Source organism: Phoca vitulina, unplaced genomic scaffold (assembly GCF_004348235.1).
Source record: "Phoca vitulina isolate PV1807 unplaced genomic scaffold, GSC_HSeal_1.0 scaffold3, whole genome shotgun sequence".
NCBI lineage: Eukaryota > Metazoa > Chordata > Mammalia > Carnivora > Phocidae > Phoca > Phoca vitulina.
In genome coordinates this window covers 27,701,963-27,725,881 of record NW_022589706.1, presented here as the reverse complement: position 1 = coordinate 27,725,881, position 23,919 = coordinate 27,701,963, and the positions used below count along the sequence as shown (strand labels likewise).

The following is a 23,919-nucleotide window of genomic DNA, read 5'->3' as shown; positions in this document are numbered from 1 at the left end:
GGGACCTGAGCCAAAGGCAGACGCTTAACGACTGAGCCACCCAGGCGCCCCTGGATCAAGAATTTTTATATAGACCTCCTGTCATGTCTGTGCATTTAAATGTGATTAATGCATCATTGTTTAGGAAGGTCAAAGCTCTGCCCTGGCTTTTTAAGATTCAGGCCTGTCCATTCTTGTACAGCTGTGCAAGGGAGTATATCTCTACACGTTAACTCAAATGTCCAGCAAGACCCAGGTATTTGGTCACATGGTCTAGTCATGGCATAATGGCCAGTTATGTAGTAAGGAGTGAAGAAATAACAAATTCAGAAGATACAATTTGTGATTCCACTTTTGTTGTTGTTGTTGCTGTTTTGTTTTTCAAGATTTTATTTATTTGAGATAGACCATGAGAGAGAAAGCTCACAAGCAGGGGAGGGGGTAGAGAGCCCACTTGGGGACTCGATCCCAGGACCCCAGGATCATGACCTGAGCCGAAGGCAGACAGCCTACTGAGCCACCCAGGCGTCCTGTGATTCCACTTTGAAACAAACATTTCCTGCTACTCTTCTTTCAAGTTTTGGGATTAAGTTTAACTGGAGAGTATCCTGAGATTGCAACAGTAGGTGTTTTAAAATTTTGTCTAATTCACTATTATTTCACCCTCTCAGTCAGAGGTTTTCTTGACACTGTGCTGCGGCTGACCCAAAACTGCAAATCACTCACGACTCCCAATGCCGCATTTGTAACAAAACAGCTTCATGTTATCATTGGCATTTTTAGATATAGTTCCAAATATGTCTGTAACTGTATGAAACTGTAACATGTATTTGCACTAATAAAATGCTGTTTTAATTATTTTACATTGAATTCTATAAAAATTTCATTTGACAAAATTCTTCTGCTGCTAAAATGTTTCGTTACCATTCACCTACATTGTGCAAAATTAGGAAATATCCAGATTATGTCATAGAATCAGAATCTGAAAAGTAATCCATTTTTCCTGTGAAAAAACAGATTTTTGAAAGCTTTATTTTATTCATTTAAGGATTTTATTTTTAAGCAGTCTCTACAACCAGTATGGGGCTCAAACCCACAACCCTGAGATCAAGAGTCATACGCTCCACTGACTGAGCAGCCAGGCGCCCCTGAAATAACAGATTTTAAGGAGGGAGGTTGCCTGAGATGTTTAAAGTTGGGGTAATTTTACAAAACAAAATTTATTAGGATCTATAAAGAAAGTAAGCCAAAGTATATACGGCTCCTTTGAGTTAAATTAAAATGTAACTCATGTTCAAAGTTATGCATTACTTTTATAAAAAAAATATTAGTTCACCTATTTGAAAAATCAAAATCAAACTGGCCTTCTACATTACATATTTTATAATTTTAGCCATCTAAAAACTTCCTTTGCAAGAATGTAGTAGAAAAACAGGATTTAGAGTCAAAAGATGAAGTTGAATTCTATTTTTTTTTTTTTTTTTTATTTGAGAGAGAGAGAGAGCACAAGAGGGGGGAGTGGGAGAGGGAGAAGCAGACTCCCTGCCGAGCAGGGAGCCCGATGCGGGACTCGATCCCGGGACTCCAGGATCATGACCTGAGCCGAAGGCAGTCGCTTAACCAACTGAGCCACCCAGGCGCCCGAAGTTGAATTCTAGTACCGGGGAAAGAAAATCCTCCCTCAGGTCATACCATCGCATACAACCCCCTCACTGGAGTGGTGTGAAAAATAGAAGGAATCAATGGGATAGTACACGTGGATATAGCAAACTACTGTAAAATGAGGGTTAACACCCTTTTTCTTAGGTTCTATTTCCCTGTCTTCGGATACCATCATGATCTTGGTTTCCCCGAGGTCCTAACCAAGTAACTATTGTGAAACTATTTTGCAGGTCTGAAGCAGTCATCCCAATGTAAAGAATCAACATGCAAACTCTTAAGCCTTTCTAAATTATTCCAGTGATGCTGCAGTATTCTGTACTTAAGGACATATGCCGACTGTAAGAAAGCAGATCACCCTCGAGCTGTGCTGTTTCATCACGGTATGTCATTTTTCACAAGTGAAATGTGACGATGATGTACAGTAATAGGCTTGGAAGCTTTTCTAGAAGTTTTTCATGTATTTTTAATTATACTGTTAACAGTAAAACTCTTAAGAGATATTTTATGATATCACAGCAAGCAATTGTTTAATAGAACAAAGAAGATATGCTAAAAGGCAAGTGAATTACTTAATTAAATATGCACAGCTATCGACGTGTTTCTTAAAACAAAGAGACTGAGGTATGTCCACTGAAGTCAGGCATTCTGGTACCACTTCTACTACCAGTTGGAATCAGATATTCACAATTCATGTGATCTTGAAGGTCTTGTTATATTTGAGAGGACTTTTTTCTTTTAGCCACTAGATTTTTCAGGAAAAATTCACCTATTTAGGAAAAATGAAAACACATTACTACCAATTTAACGTAAATTTCAGAATCACACGTCAGTGTTTCCCTTCTATTTTTTAATTAATTTATTTTTTTTAATGTTAAGGTCTACACCCAATGTGGAGCTTGAACTCGTGACCCTGAGATCAAAGAGTTGCATGCTCTACCGACTGAGCCAGCCAGGCGCCCCATTAGCTTTATCTTTTTTTTTTAAGTAAACTCTTCCCCCAATGCTTACAAAAAATTTTTTATCACTACAGTCTCTGTAATTCTTTCTAGTAATTCAACATTTTAAAAGGGTGACCCTATTGTATCTACGTATTGTTTCTATTGTATTGTACACTTTTGAACATTTATTCCACTTTATGTGCACTACCTATTCCTCGCCACTGACAAAGTATTGCCGTTGGCACAATTCATTTCAGAGAGCAATTCTGCTCCATTATTAGCCTGGATCTGATGTTTATAAAACAGACCTCATTGCAGTTGAGCAGACTCATCTGATGGAATCCCTTCAGCTTATTCCCCTCTAGGGAAGCAAGAGCTCTTCATTTATAATGGGCTTTCTCCCCACCCCCTCAGTTGTGCCTGAGCATTAAGAGAGCTGCTTAGAGGGGGCACATTCCCTTTTCAGGTCATTAGGGTTCCATTTCGTCTCTCACTGTTACAGCACGGCTCAGTGCTTACTGGCAGAGCCCAGCACCGCGGGCCTGGTTTTATGAGTCTGATGAACTTTGCTATGTCATCTTAATATACACGTATAACTGCAACGACCATATGTGTACACAATCACCAAGAATCCCAAGGTTCACAACCCAGCCAACTAATGGAGAGTTATCCATGCTCCTCTAGACCCTATCTAAATCTGGCAGGAGCAGAACCAACATTACTAGGCCCTAGCCCATCATCTGAGTCTAATGCGCTACATAGTAGATCTTTTACTGGTAACTTTAAAAGCACTAAAAAGTTCATAATTTACTTTCTTATAAATGTTAAAAATTTTCCTTAAAAAACAAAATAAAAACTCCTTGCAAATGATTTTACTTTACTCTAACCACTCTGGAAGCTGATGTTAGTTCTATTCTTTACAGAGGTTTTCAGCTTGCCGGCAGAATTCTTCTTGCTTGAAGAATCACTTTATTGGCTTCCAAAGTCCCCACATCCTGTGAGTCAGTGTTGAATCAAAGTCTTGGGTTTTATAACTAGGATAAGCTGTTGTTAGTTCATTGAAATGTCCTGAATTTCTTTATAGGAACACACTAAACATCACTAATACATGAACATTAGCTTTTACCAATAGAATGCATGCCTAATTTAAATATATCCATGATTTAAACCCAATATATAACACAATCATCTAAAAGATCATTTATAGTAATCATGTAGTTTAGATTGATCCAAAAAATAACTGCTTATTCTTCAAGAAATTACAATTGTTATGTCCAACTGATAGGGAAAACATTATAAACATTTTTTGGATTAAATTCAGGCTTCAGATATGTTCTCATAGACTTTTTGATGGCCATTATCACATGACTTTTTATCCCTTGGAAAAGGCTTTTCTTTTCGTAAGTCAGCTCAAGCTATTGATCAAAATAAGAGCTGAAATTACAAAGGTGAAGAACTGCAGTGTAGCTAGTAAAAACAGTAACAATTTCTATAAGGAAAATAACCTTACAAATTTTTTTCCTGTTGCCTCTGGGAGGAAAACCACAGAGATATTAAGAGAAACAGCAATGTAGTCAAACAGCTACTTCTCAGGATTTAAACTGATCTGAAATTAGGAGTTTAGAGATGCAGCAGGCATGACGGCGAATGAATATACATTTTTCAGAAAACCACGTTATATACTTAACTGGTATTTGTCATTTCTGAATAACCTACTATTGAAATCCACACAAAGAATAAGCTGATTCCTCCTGCTTTCATCACAGTAGCTGAGCTAGAAAGGGGGAGAGAATTCCTTATTTAAAGGAAAAAACAGGCTTAAGAGAAATTTTTCCTTAACATGTCCTCTATGGAGCAAAGTTCCTAAGGAAGTTCCAGAAAAAAATTTATTTTTTCCTATAAAAGGCAACCACAGCTATTATAAATTTAACATGGAAAGTTATGGTCTAAATAAAACCATGCCCTGCGGTCTAACTTACCTGCTTTATATGAAGAACGCACCAGAGGGCCACTAGCAGTGTAATGAAATCCAAGTTCATTTCCTACTTTTTCCCAGTGTTTGAACTTTTCAGGAGAAATGTATTCATCAACCTACATTTAAAGAATTCATTCAGATAGATTTTAGAATTTCCCTAAATCATTGTGATTCTGTAGAAAATCTATGCTCATGCATTCAGGATGGTTTTCACTTCATAATCTACCCAGTTGCCCAGAGGCTTTTCTCCTCTCCTTCCTCACAGACGACCTGTCTAGTGGTTACTGGGCCCCTCTATCAGTACCTGATCACGGGGAATTAGAGAGGAGGGAAAACATCAATTTTGTAGTACATTAACTATTCTAAAAGATGAGATTATCTGTAGAGATTACATATCTGTATTACTCCTTCACTGACTAACAGGTAGAATCAAGAATTAATCACGTCTACAAGGTTCGTGAGGACCATACTTCCATGTCTTGTCTCGTCTTTCGTGCTCAGCCCTGAGTCTGGCACAGAGTCACTACTCGACAAAAGTTTCTTGAACGAACGAATGTCCAATACAGAAATAAGAAGACTGACTTTTCTTTTTTACTTCACCTCTGGCTCTCATGTCACTCTAAAACAAATCACAAGATGACCAAGTGTGAATGAATGCCATTTCCCAACTATTTAATTCTTTTTCTGTACATTCACTGAAGTCGTACAATTTTCAGGCCAGTATATCTGTTGGCTTTATGCAGATAATAAAAAGGAAACTGGGGCTTGGAAATATACAGGGAACATTACACTAGAAAGTCAGCAGCTTCTTAATTGTACCTACGGACGACAAAGATCTAATTCAAATTACCAGTGAACGTTCGGTAATTCAAGATAGCAATACCTTAAGGTGGCGCTTTGTTGGTTGCATATACTGTCCTAAAGTCAAACAGTCTACATCGGCTTCACGAAGTGCTGTAGAAAAAAGGCACACATTACATTAACAGATTTTTAAAAAAGATTTAACTTAAAAAAAAAAATTTATTTTTAAGTAATCACTACACCCAAAAGGGGGCATGAACTTACGATCCTGAAATCAAGAGTTGCATGCTCTATAGACTGGGCCAGCCAGGCGCCCCAAGATTTTTTTATTTTTAAGTAATCTCTACACCCAAGGTGGGACTCAAACTCAGAACCCTGAGATCAAGAGTCATATGCTCCACAGACTGAGGAAGCCAGGCGCTCCATTGGCAGATGTTTTTATGATGCTGAAATTGTAGATTTAAGCATAATTTCCCTGAGCATAATTTTACTTCAGAACAGTGTGAATTTTACGCTGTCCCAAAACCCTGATGTTGGGGAGTAAGACTGTATCTATCCATTTAAAAGTGCCAGGGAATATGAAAAGGATTGGAAACATAGGAGTGAGTAAGACAGTCATGAGCGGCTGACAAAAAGGACAAATAACTCTAATACTATGGAATAAATGCTAAAATAAGGGTTAAGGGTATTTCGAGCAGAAGTCTGTTGGGCAGAAAAGAGGAAGGGAATGGTATACAAAAGGCCTGAAATCACTCATACTATAGACCAGACATGCTGTACTCAGTTTTACTAACTGTGCAAGATATGCTTGGAGGATGTGATTTGACCTCTCATGTATCAGAATCTTTCTAGTACAACTGTAATTTTACTCTAGTAAAGAGGAGCTTTTAATTACTATTTGCACTTGTTACTCTTAGAACCAATAAATAACTGCAAGTAGGCAAAGGATCCTCATGTAAATAACAGGTTTTTTGTTTTGTTTTTTTTTTTTTTTACAATTTATAAAGCCCAAGAATCATAAAGCAGATGGGCTTATGAGACTAAGATTCAGCAAAGTCCAAAGCACATCATATTATGTGACAATGTTACCAGTAAGCTCTTCCTCAAAGGCCTGGCTTCATCTTATTCATCTTGTCACTGCCTGTCAGAGCTCCTGGTACCTGGCTGGCTCTTAAAACTATGCAATGACTAAATAAGAAACATGGATAAAATCTTATTTTCACTTGATTAAAGGGTACCGAATAAAATGGGATACAAATTTCATATCCTTTCTGCATATCATTCCATAGTGTTCTAAGAAAACATACTTCTGGGCGCCTGGGTGGCTCAGTCAGTTAAGTGTCTGCCTTCAGCTCAGGTCATGATCCCAGGGTCCTGGGACTGAGCCCCATGTTGGGCTCCCTGCGCAGTGGGGAGTCTGCTTCTCCCCTTCCCCACTCTCCCTCTGTGCTTTCCCTCTCTCTGACAAATAAATAAATAAAATCTTAAAAAAAAGAAAAGAAAACTACTTCCTTTTTATGCTGCTGTTATAATCATATTCTGCACTTTGTTCTTACTGGCACTTTCGCTGAGACTATGGAGGAAGCATAACACGGCCTTCAAAATGGAGTTCCTGCTATTACTCAAATTAAATGAAAAAGAGTTTTCATTTTCCAACTTCTTTACCTTTCATTGTTGCATATACTTGCTCATCATTTTCGCCTAAGCCCAACATTATAGATGTTTTAGAAATCACATCAGGCCGAACCTCCTTGGCGTGTTTCAGTACGCGCAGAGACTGGTTGAAATTGGCCCGGGGATCACGAACTTTCCTTGAAAACAGCAGGGCTGTTGTCAGCAAGAATAACCACAAGCTCAACTGAGTACATAGTTATGCAAGCAAGTTAAAAGACCGGGAAAGGACATTCTGGACATTATATTACATCATGTGGTTCAATACTAGCATTTGTGCACAAATATCTAGCTGTTGCTTTTGTGAAGAAAATCAGGCTTCACTGGGCCCCGTAGTTCTGTCTACTTTTAAGGCCTTTCAAGCCTGGGGCAGAGAAAACTAGAATGGAAATAATTCGCTTTATGAATTACTCATTGAGAAACCAAAATTCGAAGCCGAGAATGAGTGATTGTAAGGGATAGTCAAGAGAGAAGAGAAAAAGAGTGGAAGAAAATCTCAACACCGAACAAAGGAAAAACTGTTTAACATGTTCCCACATTTCAGAGGTCTGAAACTTTTATGTTCAGTTCTTTTCTAAAGACCAAGCTGCCCTCTGCTGGTGAGTATACAACACTGACATCTCTTCGGTAAAAACGCATGATTCTGGAATTTTCACTGGAAAGGATAATGTTTCTTAAGTGAAACCAGGGAAATTGGCACCCACTGGTGGTAGTATCATGAGAAATGACAGTGCTGGAATACGCTGTGTGTCAGACTTCAACAGCAGCCAAACCACCACGTTTTAAATGGCGAGAAGGCCAAAAGGAAGGAGTTGCTGATCAGTTGACGTTAATCCAGTATACGTTTGAATCCTAATGCATCTTTATTTTGTGTAACTTACTTGCTGTTATTTTTAATCAGAGACCAGCTCACAGGAAGAAAGGAAACCAATCTGTGAGTTTAAAAATAACCACAAAAACTGACAATACCGAACTAACTACTCTAGAAAGTATTTCTCCATTGGCTTTGTTATGCTCCCTAATGTTTATGATTTAGTGGAAAGGCTGGTTATTGTTTACCATACTTTTTTCAAGTTCTATAACACAGATAATGTGCAGCAGCTATTAAGATCACTGCCAAATATACTTTACTAAAATTAAATAAACATATTAATCTTGCCTGAAGCTTAAATTTTCATCTTTCTGAAATATGAATATGATCATTAATGTGGCATAACAATCTGTAAATTTTCCTAACTGTTAACATTATTAGAAAGAATAGTACCTACTTTTTAAGAGATTGAAGATACATCTGAAAGATAACAGTGTTCCTTTTTTATCACTTATTGCATATTTTAGTGCCAAATGTATTTTTTTTTTTAAGATTTTATTTATTTGACAGAGACAGACACAGTGAGAGAGGAAACCCAAGTGGGGGGAGTGGGAGAGGGAGAAGCAGGCCTCCCGCTGAGCAGGGAGCCCGATGCAGGGTTCGATCCCAGGACCCTGGGATCATGACCTGAGCTGAAGGCAGACGCTTAACGACCGAGCCACCCAGGCGTCCCCAGTGCCAAATGTATTTTTAAAAGTCTTTTCTTGGGGCGCCTGGGTGGCTCAGTTGGTTAAGCGACTGCCTTCGGCTCAGGTCATGATCCTGGAGTCCTGGGATCGAGTCCCGCATCGGGCTCCCTGCACAGCGGGGAGGTCTGCTTCTCCCTCTGACCTTCCCGCATTTTGTGCTCTCTCTCACTCTCTCTCTCTCAAATAAATAAATAAATTAAATTAAATATTCTAAAAGTCTTTTCTTTTTAGAATTACAATCAGAGTTGTTGCTCTTGTATAATTTTTTCTTTTATTTTTAAAAACCGTTCTTTCAAAAAATTACACATTGGCACTTGCAGTATGATACTATTTAAAAAAAACAAGATGCTCATGATGTATATGTGCACCAAAACATACACACATGCATATAAATACATACACTTAGGTTATGGTAATTGATATTACTGGGTGGAAATATTACGGGTGATGCTTATGCTCTTTTTGTTGGCTTTATTTTCTGATTTTTCTATAATACGTGTATGTTGCTTTTGTTAAGAAAAGAAAGAGAGCTCATTTTGTAAAAGTCAAATAGAAAGTTCTCCCCTGCAAAACGTGAGAAAAGATAGCAGATTCTGGCCCTCCAAACTTGCCAATGTGACTCTGTACATGAAATCACCTCTGTAATTCTGGAACTGTTTCTACATTATGTGCATACACATCCAATCCTGACAGAGCAACTTTTTCTATTGCTTTGAGATCTCCTCGGAAATCAGGGGTGAGACATTCCACAAGAATTTTTGGATTCCTATGAGGGAAAAAAAATAAGTATCAAACTGAGGCAAAGAATTCACATAACTATTGCTCAAAACAGAAATTACCAGTACTCATTCGGTATCAGTTTCAACAGTTATCTTTAGAATCTTGCCAATCTGGGAATCATGCTTTAGAAAGCATGAACATACAAATGTTTATATATAAACTGTTACATGAAAAAAAAAAACAAAAAACCCTGAACATCAAATATTATGTACATAGCAGTTACAACAGATCTGCTTGCAAATAATGATCAGAATAAATTTTGAGATTAACAGACTTATACTTTATTGAGCAGTATTAAGAAAATAAAGTTGCTCGGGCGCCTGGGTGGCTCAGCTGGTTAAGCGACTGCCTTCAGCTCAGGTCATGATCCTGGAGTCCCGGGATTGAGCCCCGCATCGGACTCCCTGCTCAGCAGGGAGTCTGCTTCTCCCTCTGACCCTCCCCCTCTCATTCTCTCTCTCTCTCACATAAATAAATAAAATCTTAAAAAAAAAAAAAAAAAAAAAGAGCGCGCCTGGGTGGCTCAGTCGGTTAAGCGACTGCCTTTGGCTTAGGTCATGATCCCAGGGTCCTGGGATCGAGTCCCACATCAGGCTCCCTGCTCAGCGGGGAGCCTGCTTCTCCCTCTCCCTCTGCCTGCCACTCCCCCTGCTTGTGCTCTCTATCTGTCTGACAAATAAATAAAATCTTAAAAAAAAAAAAAAGTTGCTTAAAAGAATTCAAATATAAACATTAAAACATGAAATATAAAATATCTTTTTATTCTTTGGAAAGTAAATTGGGACAATTCTTATGTGAATGCAAATAGTATTTGACTGCCTTAATTCTGATTTCTTTAAAAATTCATCAAATAGTGTCATCCTCCTTTCCTCAGGCAAATATTTCACAAGTGCTGTGGGTTTTAAAAACTGTTTTCTGAGTTGCTGAGTCATGAGCTTTGCTTAAATGAAATACAAGTTAAACATTAATCTTCTTATTTATATTCTGGCTATATCTATGCATTCAAGCATTAAAATGTGAACTAGGTCATAGTGCTGTTCCCTCTGACAGCAGTAGAAATGACTAGGACAGCTGATAAATTTTTTCACAAACCCAATGGCAAAGTTTCTGGAGCTGTTTCCTGAGAGAACAGATGTAAAAAGGACCACATATATACCCTCTCATAAGATAAAAGAAATGTTGAAAGAACATAGCTTATAACTCACTGTTTTTTTAATTGTAAAGCTGAGACTCATCAGTAGTTTGTGAAATCAATTTAGTGGGTTGCAAACAAAACTTTTTAAAGTAAACTATTAAAAAATTTAGAAAACACTAGGGGAATCATTAAAAAAACATCTACTAAGTGCTAGGTGCTCAACTAGCACTAAGCTGTAGGAAGCAAGCATAACTCCTTTTTAAATACTTTTTAAATAGATGGGATTAAATATTAATAAAATGTGGATCATGGGTAAATTTCCCAGGGCATATGAATATGGATAAAATCTATATCAAGCATTGCATACTTTAACAATGTGAGAACTTATCTCATTCTATATACTTCTAGATGATGATTTATTCAAAATTAGTGCCGGGAAGACTGCAGTGTTATACATCTTTTTAAGAATTACTCGAAGTTTAAACTGACACTCAAATATGAAGGACAGGTTCTACGGCCTAAAGGTCCGTAAGTCTGTGCTGCTGAATCCCTAAAATTTTATGCAAATATGTATCTGTATGTTTGAATATACTTTTTCTGGAGAAAAGACCACATAATTTCCAGGAGGTTATCAGAAGGGTTTATAATCCCCTAAAAGGTTAATAACCTCTGCTTTTTTTTTTTTTTTAAGATTTTATTTATTTATTTGACAGAGAGAGACACCGCGAGAGAGGGAACACAAGCAGGGGGAGTGGGAGAGGGAGAAGCAGGCTTCCCGCTGAGCAGGGAGCCCGATGCGGGGCTCGATCCCAGGACCCTGGGATCATGACCTGAGCTGAAGGCAGACACTTAACGACTGAGCCACCCAGGCGCCCCAATAACCTCTGCTTTAAGGTAAACACCTTAAAGAAACTGAATTTATATGGGCTAAAAAAAGTCCTCAAATTACACAAGCAAATGTAAAAACAAGTACCTTTCCTTTAAGTAGGACACAGTCTTTGCAAAATGCTCAGCTCCTCCATCAGGCAAATCTAGAAACAAAAGAGTCCACTGCTCAAGATGATGTCACAACTTATTAAGGACCAATTTCTGGAAGAGGCAATGATGACGCACTAACCATCTCGATCCACAGACGTCAAGACAACATAATCCAGACCCCATTCTGCAATTGCCTTTGCAGTATTGTAGGGCTCACTGGCATCCAGTGGAGGCGGATTTCTTGCAGTTTTAACAGAACAAAATCTGCAACCTCTTGTACATGTGTCACCCATCAACTAGAACAGAGATGTTATAATTTAAATCACATAGATGGATGACCTGAAAGAACATATGCTGAGAGAATAAAGCAAGTTACAAAAAATGAATATAGTTTGATTTTGCTTATAGGAAATTTGAAACATTCAAAGGTAAACAAAATACAGTTAAGAAATACAAATATGTGTAATAAAACTGGAAAGAAAAGGAAATGGATGGGGTGCCTGGGTGGCTCAGTTGTTAAGCGTCTGCCTTCAGCTCAGGTCATGATCTCAGGGTCCTGGGATCGAGCCCCGTCATTGGGCTCCCTGCTTGGCAGGAAGCCTGCTTCTCCCTCTCACACTCCCCCTGCTTGTGTTCCCTCTCTCGCTGACTCTCTCTCTGTCAAAAAATAAATAAAATTGTAAAAAAAAAAAAGAAAAGAAAAGGAAATGGTAAGCTCAGGATTAAAAATGGTGTTAAAGGAGGGGCGCCTGGGTGGCTCCGTCGGTTCAGCTCAGGTATTGATCTCAGGGTCAAGAGTTCAAGCCCCATGCTGGGTTCCATGCTGGGTGTGAAGCCTACTAAAAAAAATGTTAAAGGAAAAAAAAGGTGATGGGATCAGGAAAGGATGTACAGGGGGGTTCAAAGATAATAATAATGTTCTACTCTCAAACTGGAGGTATCAGGCTGTCTACTATACTGTTACTCTTTAAAACCTACATACAGTTTATAAAGTTTTTTTGTACCTATTTAATATTAATAAAAATGATTTTATTTTATTTTTTTAAATGATTCTAAAGGAAATAAAATATTCAATTAACATATCAACATGTAGGTCTCTGTGGGAGTTAAACAGAAGGCACAGCTCCTTGTTAAACAGATGAAACAGAAAACAGGTAAAATCTGCTTCCTCTGAGTCCTTCCTTCAGGACACTGCTTCTGCTGCTACAGGTAACTACCATGTTCTGGCCCCTGCCAAGCATAGCCATTGCAGATGTTCTGGGGCCACTGGAGTTTCAAACCTGCAAAGTGATGGGTTGAGATCTGGAGGAAAAAGTTCCTCTTTATGTTTAACGCCCACTCCCCCGGGGAGGGGGGTGAACTCATCGCTATGGTCCCAACATCCCATAGGGATTTACTGAAACAATGAACTCTTCCCAGAAACCAGTCATGAGTCAGTGGGGAAGGGCCAGGCAAGGGATGAAACCAGAGATTTCCATCATGGAGTGTTGAAAATCACTCCTTCCTTCAAGAACTGAGGTTCTATAACTTGGATAAGCTCCACAGCCAGCTCTATTTCATAAGAATCCTTGGTTCCTCAGGTAAACAGCCTCCTACTGGTACAACACAGACATTCCCAGATAAGTATGAACTTTCAGTTGCACACAAGTAGATTTAACCCCGATACCTGAATCTCCAAGCCCCTCTGGATAAATATGGTAGTGTGCACAGTTAATGCCAATTCTGACTCCACCATATTAAGATTATACATCTCACTCTTTTTCATTTAACTTGCAGGGCCCTCCTACTGAGGAGGGGGGAGCTTATACTTCTACCTCCACTGCTGTTCGGCTTGGCCATGTGATTTACTTTGGCCAACAGAATGACAGCAGGCATGACCAAGCAGAGGCCTCAAATGTGCATGGATGGTTGGCTTGCTCTCTGGTGCTTTCCATTCTTCATGATAAGAATGTGGCTTGGAGACCTGCTGGTCTAAGGAGAATAAAGCTCTGTGGAGCAGACCTGAACCCTGAGACCTCAACCTACTTCCTGCAGTCCATTTTCAGCCCTGTCAAGAGCAGCTATACCCCAGGCCATAGAGAGAAAAGTAAATGCTTATTATTGTTTAGGGGAAAAAGTTAAGCAATCATGAATAACATTTCCAAAAATTAACAGCAGAGGTATCTTAATGTAGCACATGATTAACTGTCACATACATGGAAAAATCAATAATAGATTTATTCAGAGAAGGATGAGAGCGTATCAGCCTAGACTATTTTGTCAGGTTTTTTTCCCTCATTTTCTCATAAATTCATATGTAACAAAAAATCTGGCCAGAGATTCAGAGTGCACATTTTTAGGAGAAAGACATAAAATATCCCTTTCAGTTTCTAGACTAAAACTTCACAGGCTGAGGTTGTTCTTACCATGATTGTGGCTGTGGCGGTCGCGTACTCCCCACCTCCCCAGCATTCTCCAATGTTGGGGCATCGAGCTTCCTCACACACCTGTGAGTAAGAAGGAATGGAATACAATCAAGTTGAAAATATTAACCAGCTGAGCAAATTAGTCATCAGGCATCTTAAACTGTCCATTCTTTACAATGTATTTATGAAGAAAGTCACTATTCAAAAATGCTGTTAAACTGTCAAACTGTATATATATCAGGATCCCATTTTTAAATTAAAAACAATAGGAATGGATATATTTTATACATGCAAAGAAGGCCTGGATGGAAATATGCTAAAAAATAAAAATGGTGTAGTTAACATTTGCGATTGCATATATGATGCTTCACATTTAACATTATATTCTTTCCAATAAGCATGTATTTAATTTGTAATATAAAACATAGAAAAAACCTCTCATCTCCTAAGTTGCAGGGGAAAAAATCTTTTTTTGTACTATTAAGTGTGAAATTAAGAAATATAATTACCTTTTGTTTCTTTTGCAAGGAAAATGATTTAAAAAAAATTTTTTTTTTAAGATTTTACTTATTTATTTGTCAGAGAGAGAGAGGGGAGAGCGAGCGCGCGCACAAGCAGGGGGAGCAGCAGGCAGAGGGAGAAGCAGGCTCCCTGCTGAGCAAGGAGCCCGATGCCAGATTCAATCCCAGGACCCTGGAATCATGACCTGAGCTGAAGGCAGACACTCAACCGACTGAGTGACCCAGTCGTCCCTAAAAAAATTTTTTTTTTTAATTTAAATTTAAATTTTAACTAATCTCTACACCCAACATGGGGTTTGAATTCACAATCTCAAGATCAAGAGTTGCATGCTCTACCGACCAAGCCAGCCAGATGCCCCTGGAAAATGATTTTTAAATGTATTTCCAGGGGCACCTGGGTGGCTCAGATGGTTAAGCATCCGCCTTTGGCTCAGGTCATGATCCCAAGGTCCTGGGATCGAGTCCCACATCGGGCTCCTGGCTCAGCGGGGAGCCTGCTTCTCCCTCTGCGTCTCCCCATGCTCATGCTCTCTCTCTGTATCTGTGTCTCAGATGAAGAAACAAAATCTCTTAAAAAATGTATTTCCATTACTGATAATAATGCATCCCTAAACATCTTTATTCACTTTCCTTGCTGTTTTTGATATGTGTTTTATTAAATTTTAAGTTACACATATGCAGAAACACTACGACTTTTAATTAAGAGGGACATTTAACACTTTAAAACTTACTGTATGGAGATTCAAATTCCGCAATGTATTTTTCAGTTTATTGTAATTTTTCCCCATGGGAATCTCTGTCTTTAGCCAAGGAGGTAGTCTTAACCTGAGGAAAGTCAAACATAACTATCCATTAACAAATATGTTCCCAAATAATCACACAGCTTTGAAGTTACTTTGCTCTGTAACAATTCTTAGTGCAGAGGTTTTTTTTCCATAATCCTGGGTTAACTCTTACAATTTCTGTCATAAGAGTAAGAACAGAGACTCAAATTTAGGCTTGTTCAAACCACTTCAGAAAACCCTCGTAATTGTGTCTAACAGAGCACTATGCTCATGTCTACCTTTTGCAAAGTCAGAAAGTAATGCCATCTTCATGAAAGAATGAGGAAGTTTTTGAACATCTCATTCCCCAGTGAATAATAATGACAAAAGTTCTCTATTTGTTCAGAGAAAGGAGAGATCCCACAAGTGTTCTTTCTGCTCTACATTCCAGATTTATGATGGTTATTAAATGGAAAAAAAATCTAAAATTTGGAGTGAAGACTATGTATCCTCGGGTTCCCCTTGACTTACATCCACTTGTGAACTAGAAGTTGTTGGGTAGTGTATCTCCCAAAACAATTTGTCCTCTCTGCGAAATTCCCTCACCATTCTTTTGAATTAAGGCAAGGTATCCATAAGTCATATATACATTGAATAGGAGAAGCAACAATACCCAGTAACAATGAAAAATTTATCAAGATCAAATCGGCTAGTAGCAAGGTGATAATGTTTGCTCTATGAAGAAATTTTATGTTGAATGCACAAAGGGAGATGGTAGTATAGGATGGCTAAGTCCTAGGAAGACTGAAGAAAAACTGTCAAAGAGCACAGAGAAGAGGATTCCAACAATTTCAGCTATTTACCTATTCTATGTCTGTTACCTCTCTTTCTTTCTTTCTCTTTCTTTTTTATTAACATATAATGCATTATTTGTTTCAGGGGTACAGGTCTGTGATTCATCAGTCTTACACAATTCACAGCACTCACCATAGCACATACCATCCCCAATGTCCATCACCCAACCACCCCATCCCTCCCACCCCCTCCCCTCCAGCAACCCTCAGTTTGTTTCCTAAGATTTGAGTCTCTTATGGTTTGTCTCCCTCTCTGGTTCACCTTGTTTCATTTTTTCCTCTCTTCCCCTATGATCCTCTGCCTTGTTTCTCAAATTCCACGTATCAGTGAGATCATATAATAATTCTCTCTCTGATTGACTTATTTTGCTAGCATAATACCCTCTAGTTCCATCCACGTTGTTGTAAATGGCTGTTATCACTTCTAATGATTTTTAACTAAATATACCAAGTCTGATTAAAATTATAATCTAGGGCTTGGTTATATCTGAAAATAAAGCACAATGAAGGAATTTATCTCAAAATTTCAATTACCTTTCTCCTTTCTGGCGTTTTAAGTTTCCTTTATATTCATCCCACTTGCTCTTGTCTGCAAGATCACCAGATACAAAATCTTGAAGGTCTGGTCCATTTTGTAAGAATTCTTTTTTTTTATCTGGCAAGGAACTTACTGCTCTGACTGGACTGCATAAATATCTTCCAAATACCTAAAGACAGAGTTCGTTAAGACATGTATTTAGTGGGGTTTGAAATAACTTAGTTTTAACCTATTTAGATACCTAAAAAGAGAGGGTAAAACCAGAGAACTGATAGAGAAATTATACTGAACAATTTTCAAGCTCTGTCTAGGAGCTCAGAATCTAGGATTAAAGTCTCTTTTAAGAACAAACGAAACCTAAAAGAGAATGGGAGCTAAATGTTTACTGCTAGAGGTACAATAGATTTGGAAACCTTTGGACCTGGCTCACATATGTCACACTTTCATGTAACCCACTTAACTACTAAAAGTCTGTCTTTCATAAAGTTTAAACTGCAATAATAACTGGAGATGCCACAGCTTTCAATTTTCCACTCCTGAGTCAAGTCAAGGACGTTTAAAAGGAAATTTGCAGTAAGTCTCTCTTATTTGGGCTTTGGATAGACACAGGTGTTAAAACGTAGAGGTAATGCTCAGTTGGTTTCAGAGAACTGAAAGGAGGGAAACCAAACCTAATGTTTTAATTTTCTAGATTGCATTCTATGTTTGAACACGGTAGTCACTCAATATACATTTGTTGACCGTAAGAAACCTCTGGCTTCTAGATCTGAACACAAACGTGTACGAGATAGCCAAAACACTAAAATTCATGAGTCAGTACATGCAACGCAAGAGAACCTTCAACAATTAAAAAAGAGTGCCTGTTGGGGTGCTGGGGGATTGCTACTGCATTTGATCACTCTGCCGCTAAAAGCAGAACACAGGTTTTTGTTCTCATAGCCCAGACTGGTGTCTAGTACAAAGTAAGAGCCCATCACAAGTAGGAATTTGGCGTGCTCAACGCAGTGCTCCTATAATGCTCCAATTAATACAGGGTTCAGATCACTCTGACAGCAGGAAAAAAAAAGCCCTCATCGCCTGCCAGAGAGACCTACAAACCAATACCAGAGACTCTACACGATCGTGTGTCGGGAGAATTAAATGAGATACTACATGAAAAATTTTAGATCAGCGCCTAGCTAAAAGTCAACGCTCAGTAAGTGCTGGCCTTATTATTGGGCGCTCTGAGAAGATGGGAGCCCCTCCACCCCGGCCCGCACCCTGCTCGCCCCGCCGCTCACCCGGGGCCCCACGGCGCAGGCGGCGCCCCCGCAGCGCAGAGACATCCCTCTCTTTTTTTTCTAGCAGGGTCGAGGGATCGCTAATTCCCGGGAAAGACAGATCAACAAACCGTCGCTCGGCTTATGACAAGCAACCTGAGCCACCACTGACCCGGCGGGACTTGAGCTGCTCCGCGATTGGCTGCTTTCGCCTGGTAGCGTCGCGCGCTCATGACGTCATACGCAGGGGCCTTACGGGCTACAAGAACGTGATGACGAAAGACGTTCTCTCTTTGCCGCATCTCCTGCGAGGTGAGGTTGTTTCTGAACTTTTTGGGTTTTGGGAATCTGAAGCCATCGGCGCGGGGAAAGTCACGGGCGCGAGTCTGGCGCTCGGAGCGTCTATGTTGGTTGTTCCCCAGCGTGGCGAGCGCCATATGGATCTGGTGGCCCTGGGATTCGAGCGCTGTATTGGATTTGTTGGTCTACCCCCGCCCCTCAGCCTTGCCGGGCTGGCGCCGCCGTAAAAGGGCTGCTAGGGTTGTGCCGGGCGGGAGTTCGCCCGCTGTGCTCATAATACCTGCTTAGGAGCTGCTCTTCCCAGGCCGGGACTCAGCGGGGGCTGTGCTCCCTGTGGGTGCTCTGTGTCCGGCCGCGGGTTTCTGCTTGCCAGGCTCCGGGAGGAGTGGAGCTCCGCGCAGGGTAGTGCGGCCGCAAACGGGCCCCGCGCCGGCCTCGTAACCCCAGGTGTTTGTGTTTCAGAATGAAGACCATTCTCAGCAATCAGACTGTCGACATTCCGGAAAATGGTATGAGACCTGATGTTTGTGTTCTTCTCACGTCTTTACTGCCTGCTTTGTACCTTGTTCCGAGGCCTCACAAATACGTTCTCTCGTAGTCGACATCACTCTGAAGGGACGCACAGTTATTGTGAAGGGACCCAGAGGAACCCTGCGAAGGGACTTCAATCACATCAACGTAGAACTCAGTCTTCTTGGAAAGAAAAAGAAGAGGGTGAGATACGGGGTTTTTTGACGCATTCACTGTTTGGAAGGTAGTGATTTAATAGCACCGAATTTGGTTGCTGTAGGAATTGCAGAATTGACGGTCAGTGTTTTAGCTTAAAATTGTGTGTCCAAAAGTGGAGCTAGTTTTGGTGGTACTGCTTTAGTGAAGTTGGGAAAACGAATTCTGACTAGATTATAAAGCTCAATATTAGTACCATAGTCGTCATTAGCGTCAGGGTTGTATGCTGTTCATACTGTATTTAGACAAGTGAAGTATGATGCAGTTTGAAAAATCAGTATTTCTGGGTTGACATTCTCTTGTGAAATGGGTCCTGTGATGTATAGTAGTAAAAAGTAATAATTGAGGGCTTTATATGTGGTTGCTTTAATTAGGGCTAATAGTTGAATCTAGAGTAATTCCATGAATAAGTGGGTTTTTCTTTCAAGCCTAGTTATTACTGGAAAGAATCATACAAAGTTTTTGTTCTGTCACAGCTCCGAGTTGACAAATGGTGGGGAAATAGAAAAGAGCTGGCTACTGTTCGCACCATCTGCAGTCACGTGCAGAACATGATCAAGGGCGTTACACTGGTAAGCAGATTGATCAGACTGCTTCGGTTTGGAAGGGGAAGTTTTTCAGCTGTAATGCATGTATGCAACATAAATGTCTACTGCAGAACATAGATTATGCCTGTAATTCATCGAGGTAGCTGGAAAGGTGATCTTGGCCGTTTATAATAGGCATCCGTGGGTCTTTAAGATTAAGTGATAAATGTGAGTAAAGACCATACAGTCTTAATACTAGACTGATGGTGTTTCCCCCCCCACACACAAAATTCACAGCTTCAGGATGTGTGGTGTTGGGGTTTTTTGTTGGTTTTTTAATAGAAAATGTAGCACATAAGGTAGGCTTTGATTTCTTGTTGGCATGCCGCTCCTTGAAGGGATAGAAAAAGCTGGATCTCCTTTCTGTGCTCCCTGTCTACTTCCCTAAAAGCATATTTGATGTCACTATTCTCTTTATACTTCCTCTCCCCACCCTGCCCCCCCGCCTTTAAGATAAAGTTCATGTTGCTGTCTTTGCTGAAATGCTTTTCTTTGCATTAAAAGTCAGTCCTTTCAGAGTGCACCTCATAATGGCACCTTTCAACTCCATTATAAGCCTATTGATCATGTTTCCCCTATTTACCCTTACTACCAGGCTAAGTTCCTTGAGGGCAGAGGGCCTGTCTGAATTCTTGTCATCTGGTATACCTTAGTAAGTCAGTAAATGTTAGTCTAATGTCCAAAATGAAGGGCTTTGGGGTTCTCATTTTTAAAAGCTGGCATTGTTTACAGTGGTCATAGGAAATAGTAAAATAAATGCTTAAACAGTCTGAAAAGAATCAAACATGTTTATGTATACAATTTGGAAGGTTTGGTGCAGGTGACCGTTGTTAACAAAATCTTGACAATGAGTGCTATGTGAGGACTGTTTCATTTTTAAATTATAAGTAATGTAAGCATCCTACAAAATTTGAAAACTGGATTTGTCTCAAATTGCTCAGCTCTGCTAATAGTTTGTTTACTTAAACAGGGCTTCCGTTACAAGATGAGGTCTGTGTATGCTCACTTCCCCATCAACGTCGTTATTCAGGAGAATGGTTCTCTTGTTGAAATCCGAAATTTCTTGGGTGAGAAATACATCCGCAGGGTTCGGATGAGGCCAGGTATGTGCATACCTTTTAGATACGGTTTAGAAATGTTTACTTGTGAAGATGTGTTTTGGGTTGGCTATAAATCCATATTTATTTCAGAATTGTCCATTTTGATTATGCTTATAATAACTCTTGGTGTTAAGGTTTTATATTGTATTCGTACTGATTGTGATTTTTAAAGGCTTATGCATTGGAGTAGTTTCAGGGGGTGTTAGCTGTGTTTAATTCTCTTTGCAAACTGAGATCCTAAAAAAAAGTGTGAATAGTGGTTAATAACATAGACTGCCTAGGGGCGCCTGGGTGGCTCAGTCGTTAAGCGTCAGCCTTCGGCTCAGGTCTTGATCTCAGGGTCTTGGGATCGAGCCCTGCGTCGGGCTCCCTGATCAGCGGGAAGCCTGCTTCTCCCTCTCCCACTCCCCCTGCTTGTGTTCCCTCTCTGTCGTTGTGTCTCTCTGTCAAATAAATAAATCTTTAAAAAACAAAACAAAAACATACATTGCCTAGGTTCAAATCTCAGTTCTCCTATCATCCTTGGGCAAATCATCTACCTCTCTAGCTCATTTTACTCATCTAAAATTGGGAACATCTCATGGTTAAATGAGTTAAAACTTGTAACAGTTCTTGATAACATAGTAAACATTAAGCACATTTTGTTTTTAATTTTTTTTTAGACATTAGAAAATTATATTTATTTAAAAAAATTTTAAGTAATCTCTACACAACCCCGAGATCAAGAGTCAACATGCTCCACTGACTAAGCCAGCCAGGTGCCCCAACATGAGAAGATTTTAAAGCTTAGTGCTCTCTTGATGCTTGATTCCACTGGGGTGGGAAGAAAGAATTCTTAGTACCATTTAATGAGTTTACAGAAATACTGTGTGGTATTAGCTATGGTTAACAGCATTTAATGGGAACCCTTATATAAAAAAGAAACTTGAGAGGTCCCAAATCTATAGAGTCCTAGGAATAAGACTTGATAACAAAGCTGTGAACAGCTAAATTGCATTAGCTGAATACTGTCTTCACTCCTTGCCTGAATCACTGAAAGTCTTAACTACTCTGGAACAGATTCATTCAAGCAGGAGCACAAACAAGATTTTGCCCAGATTAAATCAGGTCCTGTAAAATCAGAATCTCAAGAAGTTTCATTTGTTCTGTGGAATTGTAAATGGAATAAGGTGCTACTTTAATTTAAATGTTTTTAAATTATTTTGTACAGATTGGATTTTATGTTTACACTATGTGAATGCCTTCTCACTTTTTTAGGTGTTGCTTGTTCTGTATCTCAAGCCCAAAAAGATGAGTTAATTCTTGAAGGAAATGACATTGAACTTGTATCAAACTCAGGTTTGTATGTTTACTATGCCTAATTATGCCTATAGAATTTTGTTTAAATCTTGTAGTTGAATACATGGTATTCTGCTCATTTGGTGAGCATTTTCATTTGTGGAATTAAGTAAAAAACTACCCCAAAGATAATAGGCTTTAAGTATGGCATATAATAAAATCCTTTTATTTTAAGATGAGTTTGGCTGGTAATGTAATTTCCTTATCTTTTTTACTGTTAATAGCTGCTTTGATTCAGCAAGCCACAACTGTTAAAAACAAGGATATCAGAAAATTTTTGGATGGTATCTATGTTTCTGAAAAAGGAACAGTTCAGCAGGCTGATGAATAAGATCTAAGGTAGGTTCTTGCAGTGTCTGTAAGTTTCCTTACTGCTTTAGTTTTAGAGGTCTTAATTTACTAAGTCTGAAACTGGAGTTTTAATGGCAGAAAATGACTTACATTCTGGAACACAGTAAATGGCAGAGTAAGAAAAGTGACATGCATTTTTACTATGAACTAGTAAGTCAGAATCTTAAACTTGTTTTAGATTATTTAGAGTAGAACTTGTTTTGGAGGGTATTGATGGGAATTGACAGATCTTTTTATTTCTTTTTACAGTTGTCCATCTACAGAAACAACAAGGTGCCAGATGATTTTTCAGACTTATTTGTGATATTTTAAAGATGCAATAAAAGCTATACTGGTTTGGGCCTTTTTCTTTTAGATTTTATTTGAGGGAGACTGTGTGAGAGAACGAGTGGGCATGGGAAGGGGCAAAAGGACAGGGAGAAGTAGACCCCATTGAGCAAGGGAGCCCAGTGCAGGGCACCATCCCAGGACACTGGGATCGTGAAGATGTGTTTTGGGTTGGCTATAAATCCATATTTATTTCAGAATTGTCCATTTTGATTATGCTTATAATAACTCTTGGTGTTAAGGTTTTACACCAAAGGCAGAAGCTTAACCAACTGAGCTACCTAGGCGCCCCTGGGGCTTTTTCTTAAACCAATAATCCTTTCCAACTATTGGGCAGTTAAACCATTCAGAAGAAAATTGTAGTGTGCTAAGAACAGTAACAAGGAATAAAACAGGAGATTTTTCTAGTAAAACTTAATGGGAGAATTGGCTTGAATTTGGTTTTTTGAAGGAATATCAAGGGCATTTCAGGCAAGAGGAATACAGTACCAGTGACCGGCAACACCATGTGACTGTTCATCATTGGATGTAGAACTTTTGGGAGAGATCCTGAGGGTATCTGATTTTGCAGAGGCATAAATTTGAATATTTGTGTGGTAAGTGTGCTTGAGTCACTTGTCTGTATACCGGTAACTTGTGGAAAAAGCAGCGGAGGGGTGGAACGAAGTGATAAGGTTAATTTGTGTTTGTGATTAACGTCGTTGTGTCCAAGATACCTCAATTTTCATTCTACCCTACCTCAGCCATTACTCCCACATGCTAGTCCTTGATATTTTTAGAAACTGATAACCCTTCCAGAATCTCTTAATTCTGTGTGTCACACTTTTAAATGTGTTACCATACTGGACTAACATAGCAGGGTTGCCCCCAACCTCTTCAGTTTTCCCCATCTCATTTGATGGAAACTCCAGCCTTCCGATTTCTCAGGCAAAACATTCAACCTTGATTTCTCTTGCATGCTACACATTAAATCCATCAGGGAAGTGTAGGCTTTGCCTTCAAAGTAGGGTATGTTTAAGGACTTGGGAGTGCCTGGGTAGCTCAGTCAGTTAAGCATCTGCCTTTGGCTCAGGTCGTGGGATTGAGCCCGACGTTGGACTCCCTGCTCAGCGGGGAGCTTGCTTCTTCTGCCCGACCCCTGCTTGTGCTCTTCTCGCTCTCTAAATCTTAAAATGAGCAACCATTTGGAACGTATGGATCTTATCGAGATCTTGATTTTAAATGAACCAACTAGATATTTTAAGGAGTTAATCTTCGGTCAAAGTTTTTAAGAAATACAGGTGAAATGATCGACTGTAGTTTGCTTTGAAATATTTGAAGTGGGGTTGTAGAGAGCATTGGATGGGGTTCTAAGTGAAACAGATTAACCT

At 39.4% G+C, this 23,919-nt stretch overlaps 2 protein-coding genes across 3 annotated transcripts; one reads left to right on the top strand and one right to left on the bottom strand.

The window, feature by feature from the left end:
* Positions 1 to 1,683: 1,683 nt before the first annotated feature.
* On the bottom strand, positions 1,684 to 18,008 carry LIAS (lipoic acid synthetase). 2 transcript variants are annotated; one of them, XM_032400213.1, is made up of 11 exons: positions 17,842 to 18,008; positions 16,558 to 16,730; positions 15,137 to 15,230; positions 13,885 to 13,965; positions 11,619 to 11,775; positions 11,475 to 11,532; positions 9,224 to 9,352; positions 7,021 to 7,166; positions 5,438 to 5,508; positions 4,559 to 4,670; positions 1,688 to 2,407 (listed from the first exon to the last, which is right to left on the bottom strand). In XM_032400213.1, exons 1-11 carry the CDS (start codon positions 17,884 to 17,886, stop codon positions 2,352 to 2,354), a joined length of 1,122 nt encoding a protein of 373 aa, XP_032256104.1. In that variant the 5' UTR covers positions 17,887 to 18,008; the 3' UTR covers positions 1,688 to 2,351. The 2 variants fall into 2 exon arrangements, with proteins under 2 accessions (XP_032256106.1, XP_032256104.1); XM_032400215.1 differs by lacking the exons at positions 11,475 to 11,532; positions 11,619 to 11,775; positions 15,137 to 15,230 and having other exon boundaries at positions 1,684 to 2,407.
* A 63-nt stretch (positions 18,009 to 18,071) lies between these two features.
* On the top strand, positions 18,072 to 22,568 carry RPL9 (ribosomal protein L9). Its single transcript, XM_032400216.1, has 8 exons — positions 18,072 to 18,132; positions 18,583 to 18,629; positions 18,719 to 18,834; positions 19,323 to 19,418; positions 20,404 to 20,536; positions 21,791 to 21,871; positions 22,096 to 22,210; positions 22,472 to 22,568. The coding sequence occupies exons 2-7, from the start codon at positions 18,584 to 18,586 to the stop codon at positions 22,200 to 22,202; spliced, it is 579 nt and encodes a 192-aa protein (XP_032256107.1). The 5' UTR covers positions 18,072 to 18,132; position 18,583; the 3' UTR covers positions 22,203 to 22,210; positions 22,472 to 22,568.
* The last annotated feature ends 1,351 nt before the right edge of the window (positions 22,569 to 23,919 follow it).

Coding starts and splice junctions, on each gene's coding strand:
- LIAS (XM_032400213.1), bottom strand. CDS start 17,886: ATGTCTCTGCGCTGCGGGGGCGCCGCCTGCGCCGTGGGGCCCCGG. Junction 16,731..17,841: donor CCTGCGCCGTGGGGCCCCGG/GTGAGCGGCGGG, acceptor CTCTGTCTTTAG/GTATTTGGAAGATATTTATG. Junction 2,408..4,558: donor GCGTTCTTCATATAAAGCAG/GTAAGTTAGACC, acceptor TTTCCTAAATAG/GTGAATTTTTCCTGAAAAAT.
- RPL9 (XM_032400216.1), top strand. CDS start 18,584: ATGAAGACCATTCTCAGCAATCAGACTGTCGACATTCCGGAAAATG. Junction 18,630..18,718: donor TGTCGACATTCCGGAAAATG/GTATGAGACCTG, acceptor GTTCTCTCGTAG/TCGACATCACTCTGAAGGGA. Junction 21,872..22,095: donor TGAACTTGTATCAAACTCAG/GTTTGTATGTTT, acceptor TACTGTTAATAG/CTGCTTTGATTCAGCAAGCC.